The 7,982-nt window shown below is 37.4% G+C and overlaps 1 protein-coding gene across 3 annotated transcripts in view; it reads left to right on the forward strand.

The window, feature by feature from the left end:
• Paaf1 (proteasomal ATPase associated factor 1) overlaps positions 1-7,306 on the forward strand; it is a 27,646-nt gene extending 20,340 nt beyond the window's left edge. For all 3 annotated transcript variants that reach the window (XM_047518450.1, XM_047518447.1, XM_047518448.1), the window contains 4 exons: positions 1,239-1,354; positions 2,482-2,564; positions 5,260-5,342; positions 6,875-7,306. In XM_047518450.1, the coding sequence (XP_047374406.1) occupies positions 1,239-1,354; positions 2,482-2,564; positions 5,260-5,342; positions 6,875-6,952 (360 nt within the window). In that variant the 3' untranslated portion in view covers positions 6,953-7,306. The remainder of the gene's footprint in view (positions 1-1,238; positions 1,355-2,481; positions 2,565-5,259; positions 5,343-6,874) is intronic.
• Positions 7,307-7,982: the final 676 nt, after the last annotated feature.

Raw genomic sequence — 7,982 nt, forward strand, 5'->3', positions numbered from 1 at the left:
AGCACCGAAAAAAAAAAAAAAAAAAATAGGATTTCTATAGGGTTTTGGGATCAGGATGAAATGCTTTAATGCTTTGTGACCTTGTTAAAGTCACTTTTCCTCTCTGGGTCTTACCATGTTATATGTAAAATGAGGTTGGATAAATCCTCTTTATGGGTCCTTCTGTTTTTAAGATAACATGAAGAAATTCTTATTAAAGGGCTCATGCATTTGGGATTCCTAATCAGTTAATGACCAGAAGATATTTTAAAGAATTGGTTGAATTTTCTTCTTGTATTCTGTGAGGTTTTGTTGGGCAAATTGTACTCTTAACTAAACTATGTGTTCCCTAAGATTAGATAGATTTTAAAAAAATTTTTTCTAGTTCCTTCATTATCATCATCCAGAATAACTTTACTGATTTGGTTTGGCTACAACCTTTGTATTTTCATTTCCTATTGTTACTCCATGTGCTAGTGATGTTTTCATTTTCAAAATTTGTCCCAAGAGCATCACCATTTTGTTAGCTTTTCCTTCTAAAGGAACATTAGAATTTTTCCTTCTAAAGGAACATTAGTAATTTTTTTGTTTATTTATGAGGGGGAAGTGATCAGTTTGAGCTAATGGTATGGGATAAGAGAAAAATATAATTTTTTTGGATACATCGGAAGAATTGTGATTCATTAAATTGTCGCTTTAAGTTTGTTTGTTTGTTTCTTTTTTAGTGGAGGTTGGGTGCTGGGGAACCCAGGGCTTTGCACATGCTAGGCAAGCACTTTATCACTGAGCTGCACTCTCAATCCTTTTTTAAAAATTTTAATTTGAGACAGGTTCTCTTTAAGTTACTTAGACTGGCTTTGAACTTGAGACCCTCCTGCTTCAGCCTCCTGAGTAGCTAGTTAAGCTTGTTTCTTTTCCTGCAAAGTACTCCTTCAAAAGGTCACTGGAAGTGACATGAAGCAAAATTAAATATGGGAATTATAAGTGAGATTCCTATGAGTCAGAGTGTTGGGTAATGTTTTGTTACTTAAAAGTATGGTGTTATATAAACTACTCAAGTCCTCATCTAGCCTCAGGTCCTGAAACCCTGGGACAGCTTCCTTCTCAGCTATGAGTGAGTGTTTTGTTTCCCATTCAAGACTGCTTAAAGAGGGAAGATACCTCTAAAAATAGTAAAATTTCCCCCTTTTTTGGTGTCTGTTTATTCCTGGAAAGAAATTAATCTTTAAACAACATTTGTGTCGCCTACATATTCCCAGGTGTTCCTCTTTATTGGCTCAGATGCCTTCAACTGCTGTACTTTTCTCTCTGGCTTCTTGCTGTTGGCTGGGACACAAGATGGAAACATTTATCAGCTAGATGTGAGAAGTCCAAGGTGAGTCATCCTTCCCTTACATGATGCAGATCTTCTACAGAGTGGAATTTCTTATTGGCTTTTTAAATTGGTTTAGCCTAACATATAGATGACTGTTGAATTAAGAGTATATTTTTCCATCATTAAAGTCTTCTGGTGTGAATTATCTGATCTTATTATTCCTGGAATCATATTAAAAGATTAACTTGAACTTGATTCCTGCTGTCCTGATTATCCAACTGCAATGATTGCTTTGAAAATTAAGCTTAAATAAGAACTAACATTTCACTTAAAATGATTTTCTAGAACTTTTAACTTTAAGGAACTCAGTAATTTTCTCTAAGCTGTTAGACCTGCACTGGACTTAGATTGAATGCTAATTTTTAATTCAAATTAGCTGACTCTGTTTCTTATTTAGCTTTATCATGACCTAAGATGTAAAGATAACTAAAGAGAATCATACAACCTCTCTTTTAACCATCTCTACTATTCTGACCTTTCTTTATTTCCTTCCTTTGTTGACTAATATTTATTGAATGGCTCTGTAGCCACCATTTTTATCTTTTGTTTTAGTATTCGACAATTTAATATATCACACCTAGTTCTAATTCTGTCTTTAAATAAAAAGATTAACACGTTAACATTTTTATCTTCAACCCATGTCAATCCTCCCCTAAAAACTTGAGATGTTGCCTGACATGATGGCTCACACTTGTAATCCCAGCAGTTTGTAAGTATGAGGCAGGAGGATTGCAAGTTGGAGGCCAGCCTCAGCAACTCAGCAAGGCTCTAAGCAACTTAGCAAGACCCTGTCTCAAAAAAGAAAAAAACAACAAAAAAAGCTGGAGATGTAGTTCAGTGGTAGAGCACCCCTGAATTCAATTCCCAGTACCAAGAAAAAGAAAACCTGAGATTTTGGTGGTTTTCATGTTTAGAGACACATTTTTTACTTCAAGGTGATTGTGAGTTACCTTGCTCTGCCAGGTAAGGATCTTGCCAGAAGAAAAATCATGTAAATGTTTTTAATCTCTCTCCACATTTGTCCTGTTTCCTTTTATGTGGTTAGTACTTTATGTTGGATATACTTAAGCAGTGCTTTCAAAAAGAAAGAGTGAAAGTAAAATGTCTCCTTTTACTTTAAATCCTAGGGTTCCGGTACAAGTCATCCACAGATCAGGAGCACCAGTTCTATCCCTGCTGAGTTTCAGAGATGGATTCATTGCTAGCCAAGGTGGGTCCAGGGACCAATAAAGAGAGATGGTTTCATCTTGTTCAATTAATTAAACATAGTTGTAAGTGGCTGATCTATGGCTGAGTTGGGGGATGGTCCTCCATCATTCTTCGGTGTATTGTGCTTACCATGTAGTGTTTGTCACTCTGCTTTGTAATCGTCTGTATTTCCCTCTAGTTTAAGCTTCTTGAGATAGTAACTGTACCTTATTCATCACATTAAACCCAGCATTTGTTTAATGCTCACTAAGTAGTAGGAACTCAGTAAACATTGGTAAAGCAAATGTGTGGTCCTAAGTTGCAAAACAGTGAGGATTCAGTAATCAATCAGTTATGTTCTTGGCCCCAAAGGAACTCACGATTAGTATAGCAGACATGTGAATATGTGATTGTAGATGTCAATAGTAGATGTCATTTTTTTCTTGCTGAATGGGGTAATAATGGTGAGAAAATGACAAGAAATCATGGCTGGTTTCCCACTATAGCTTAAAGGGAGATTTTTGAGACAAAAGGAATGTGGACTTTAAACCTAGGGCCATATTGTGGCACATGAACGCTTATCGTCTCAGAGGCATCTCTGAAGTAACAGAGCTTAACACAACCCTGACAGCCTGCAGATGGGCCAGGAGGGCCTTGATATTTCTTCACTCCCTGCCCCAAGCCTTGGGCCATTTTATTATATATGAACATATCTGTTGCAGAGCAGTGGATGGGTTAGAGGAGGGGTGACAGGTGGAGAAGAGCTAATTCCTGTTTTTCTACTTTTTGTAACTCTTTTCTGCTGGAAAGAAAGCAAAGCATAACTATGTCACTAATAACTGAAGGCAAAGGGAGTAAAAGTATAACAGTTTGGGAGAAAGTTATCAGAAGCCACATCTCAGTTATAATGAGGAAGCACTTTCTATTCCTTGAGAAGGAAGCTGCCACTGAGGTAGTGAGCACCCTGACTTGAGATGGATGAGCACGGCTGGTGGCTACTCTGCAGGGGAATTCTATACTGGTTTAGAAGTTAGGCATATACAATCTTTGAGCTCTTTGGAACTCTTTAGCTATTAGTGAGGAGATTTTTTTTTTTTTTTTTTTTTTCCCCTTTCAGTACTGGGAATTGAACTGAGCTATATTCTCAGCCCTTTTTCTAATTTTATTTTGAGACAGGGTCTTTTTAGGTTGCTGAGGCTGGCCTTGAACTTGCAATCTTCCTTCTTCAGCTGCCTGAAAAGGTGTGATTATAGACATGTGCCACCACACCCAGCTCCTGTACAAAGTCTTTTTTTTTTTTTTTTTTTTTTTTTTTTTTTGCGGTGCTGGGGATTGAACCCAGGGCCTTGTGCTTGCGAGGCAAGCATTCTACCAACTGAGCTATATCCCCAGTCCTGTACAAAGTCTTAATACAAAAAAGAAGATATTCCTTTATGCAGCGTGCCTTTAACCATTTAAAATATATATATATAGTTGTAGATGGACACAATGCCTTTATTTTATTTTTTTATTTTTATGTGGGGCTGAGGATTGAACCCAATGCCTAACACATGCTAGGCAATCACTCTTCCACTGAGCCACAACCCCAGCCCATAAAATTTTTTATTAAGATTGAAAAAGTGTGGGCTGGGGAGATAGCTCAGTTGGTAGAGTGCTTGCCTCGCAAGCACAAGGCCCTGGGTTCGATCCCCAGCACCACAAAAAAAAAAAAAAAAAAAAAAAAAAAGATTGAAAAAGTGGATCAAAATGTTAATATTAATTATCTTCAAGTGATAGATTATAGGTAATTTACTTCCCATGTTTTATTTTTAATGTTCTCTTCAATGAGCAGGTATCACTTTTATATTAAATAAAGCAACAAAAATCACTGTATTAAGTAGTTTACAGATTATCTCAAGTTTCATTTGTCCTTACTTTTGAGAAAATGAAGTTTAAGATTAGATATAGTTAAAAAAAAAAAAAAAAGATTAGATATACTTAACTTTTCCCCCTGTGGTACTGGGGATTAAGCCCAGGGCTTTATACCTGGTAGGCAAGCACTTTACACTGATCTCAATCCTAGTCAAGATTAGGTATACTTTTATTTTCCTCCTTATCCTAGAGTATGTAGCCAAAATCATAATTTTTTTTTTTTTGGTACTGGGGATCGAACCCAGGGGTTTTTAACCACTGAGCCATATCCCCAGCCCTTTTTTTATATTTTATTTAGAGACAGGGTCTCAGTTGCATAGTGCCTTGATAAGTTGCTGAAGCTGGCTTTGAACTTGTGATCCTCCTGCCTCAGCCTCTCAAGTTGCTTTGATTATAGGCATGTGCCACTGCACCCAGCCCAGATTCATAATTTGAGGAATAATTTGGGAATATAGATTTTTCTTAAAACATTTTTATAGACAGTTCTTACTAAAAAGCATTGTTAAGTTTGCAAATAAACATATAAGCCTACAGTTGCTTGCTCTGTGCTTTTGGTAGGCAAATCAGATGGCCCTTCTTCCACTGACTCTGCACTTGACCTTCAAATCCTCCCCAGCCAAGCATTCTAGGCAACCACTGTAGGTCATTGTAGTAAGCTCACATAGTAAGACTTAATTGTCATTTTGCATCTTAGGACCATCTTTTTTAGGCTACTAATCTACAGAAATAAGTCAAAATATGGAATTTTTAAAGTCTGTGGGGTTCAGCATCTTTTTAGTTATCTAAATTTTCTTTCTACCTTTTAGGAGATGGAAGCTGTTTTATTATTCAGCAAGACCTAGACTATGTCATTGAGCTCACAGAAGCTGACTGTGACCCCGTGTATAAGGTACAAACCTGAAAGGACACCAGACCTGGGTGATTCTCTCCTGGGATCTGGGGCTTTGAAAGGACTGAATCAGGCTGTCTTATTAGGGATGTTTAAATACTGCTTATTGTATAAGCAGTATGGAGGGATGGAAAGAAATCCAGGTTTTGAGTCAGAACTGATTTCATCACTTACTGACTCTAGAAAATTGAAAAATTACTTTACCTCCCCTCTATCTGTAAAATGAGGACAGTAATGAGATAATGCATATGAAAGGTTTTTGTTTTGTTTTGTTTTGTTTTAAATACTAGGACCAGGGGTGCTCTACTACTGAGCTATATCCCCAGCCCTTTTTAAATTTTATTTTTAGACAGGATCTCATTCAGTTACTGAGGCTGGCCTTGAAACCAAGGAACTGGGATTACAAGTGTGCACACCACACCTAACTATAAATATATTCTTTACATTTTAGCAGTAATTATTATTATAGGTGAAGACTGATTCTCTCATTTGATTAGAGTGGAAAAAGAAAAATGAAAGATGAATAATACTTATTGACCAGACATTATATTGAATATTTTGCAAATATTATCTCAGCTAACCTTTGTTACTTTTCCTTGAGATATGGGTATTATTATTTTGATTTTTTAAATTTTTATTATTGTTTTCAAAAAGTTATGCCATTAATACATACATACCTATAAAAAGTTGAACAATTACATAGACTAAAAAGTTAGCTCTAAGGCTTATATAGTTCCACTGTCTTTCTAGCAGTACCTAGCATTAACAGTTTTGCATGTCTTTTAAGACTATTAAGAGTATTTGTACATTTTTATCTGTGTATTTATGCACTTATATAAATTAGTTTTATCTTTAGTTTGCATATAATTGGGATTATTCCATAGGTATTTCTCTATGACTTATTTATTTTTTACTTAACATCTTGGAGCTTTTCCCAGGTGAATACATCTAAATCCATTTCATTTTTTAAAATTCTTGCATAGTCATCTATATTGTGAAACAGCGTATCATTTCCATTTTACAAAGGAGAAAACTGAGGCCAAGGATTTCTCAAAACGACTGAGAAAATTGCCCCAAGCCATGCAGTTATATGGTAGCAGGCCCTGGATTAAGTTAATTTCAGATTGTATGCTATTTCCATAATGTTAGTGTTTCTTACTTTCTTTGAGAAGTTAATGAAATCCTCCTCAGGAACTTTTTCACATACAATTTTATGAGGTCAGGGATACCCAAACCCATCTATGGATCATCTATTCCCCAGATGGAGACCCTCTGAAAGAAATCATGCATAACACTAAGAGGTTTGCATTTCACTTAGACTAATTAGTTTCTCTATTCTGTAGTCTTAAGTGTTCCCTGACCTTGGCCAAAGATTTTGTAAATATGTATTATAGATGTAATCTTCTCTTGCCTTCAGAGTCTGTGAAGTTTCTCAGGCTCCTTTGGATTAATGTGGGTCAATAACAAGCTTCCACCATTTTGAAATGAAAGAATCCTAGGCTTCCTTTGAGCTGTGAATTCTTGTGTTCCAGGTAGCCACATGGGAGAAGCAGATCTACACATGCTGTCGAGATGGTCTTGTGCGACGCTATCAACTTTCTGACCTCTGACCCTTTTCTCAGTTAGTGAAAAGGATTAATGCTGATCAACAAAGAGTGGAAACATCATCAATCCTTCCCAAGGTCTATGGCCCTTTAGTGTCTTGGGCACCCCTTGAAAGTCACAGCAAGTCAGCTGTACTGGCCCATGTGGAACAATCATCCCAAGACCTACTTTGAACTGAGTGAGAAGCTCACTTGTGGTCACTGCCTTTGAGCTTCTCTTTGTGTAAACTCACCCCACAACACAGGGTAAGGATCTGGAAGCTTATATTTTGTTCTCTCACCAGTTGTGTTAAATGTTTACAAGGAACAGAACACTAAAGCCTGTTTGCTGGAAGAAATAAAGAACATATGTTTGGAAGAGCCTGAGTTTGGAAAACTTTGTTAAATTCTCTTACTCAAGCAAAAAGAGAAGACAATGGAACTCCTTCCTGAGCAGTCCCTATTGACCTGGCCCTAGATGTTCGGCAGTAGCAGTAAATATCCTGGGAGAGATTCTTAGGCAAGGTAGCAGCTGTCCCTGTTTGCCCAGAACTGAGAAGTTGGGGCAGCATGGGACTTCAGGTGCAAAACTGGGGGAGTTCCAAGCAAACCGACATGACCTGTCAGCCTCTGTATAGGTGAGGAAGTTGAATCATGATCATGGTGAAGGCAGGGGCTGTCATTGTGTTCCCTGGAATAGTGGTGTCAGTATCACCCAGGAACTTGTTAGAAACAGAAAAGTTTGGGTCCCACCCCTGACCCGAGTCAGAAATTCTATGAATTTAGCCAGCACCCTACATTCTAACACACCTCCTGGTGATTCTCATGCGTGCTCAAGTCTGAGAACCATCGACATCTGAAGGGCACTTTAGTCATAGGAACCAGGGCTTATAGGATGCGGAGATGTGACAAGAGAGACAAGCAGGGCCAAATAGTGAAGGAGCTCGAATGTCAGTCAGGTCAGGAACTTGGTCTTGGTCAGCAATGGCAAAGTAGTGAAGAGTTTTAAGTAAGAGAACGGCATGGTCACCTCTTTTTTCCTAAACATAAAACACTT

This window comes from Sciurus carolinensis, chromosome 11 (genome assembly GCF_902686445.1).
Source record: "Sciurus carolinensis chromosome 11, mSciCar1.2, whole genome shotgun sequence".
In the NCBI taxonomy this organism is placed as follows: Eukaryota; Metazoa; Chordata; class Mammalia; order Rodentia; family Sciuridae; genus Sciurus; species Sciurus carolinensis.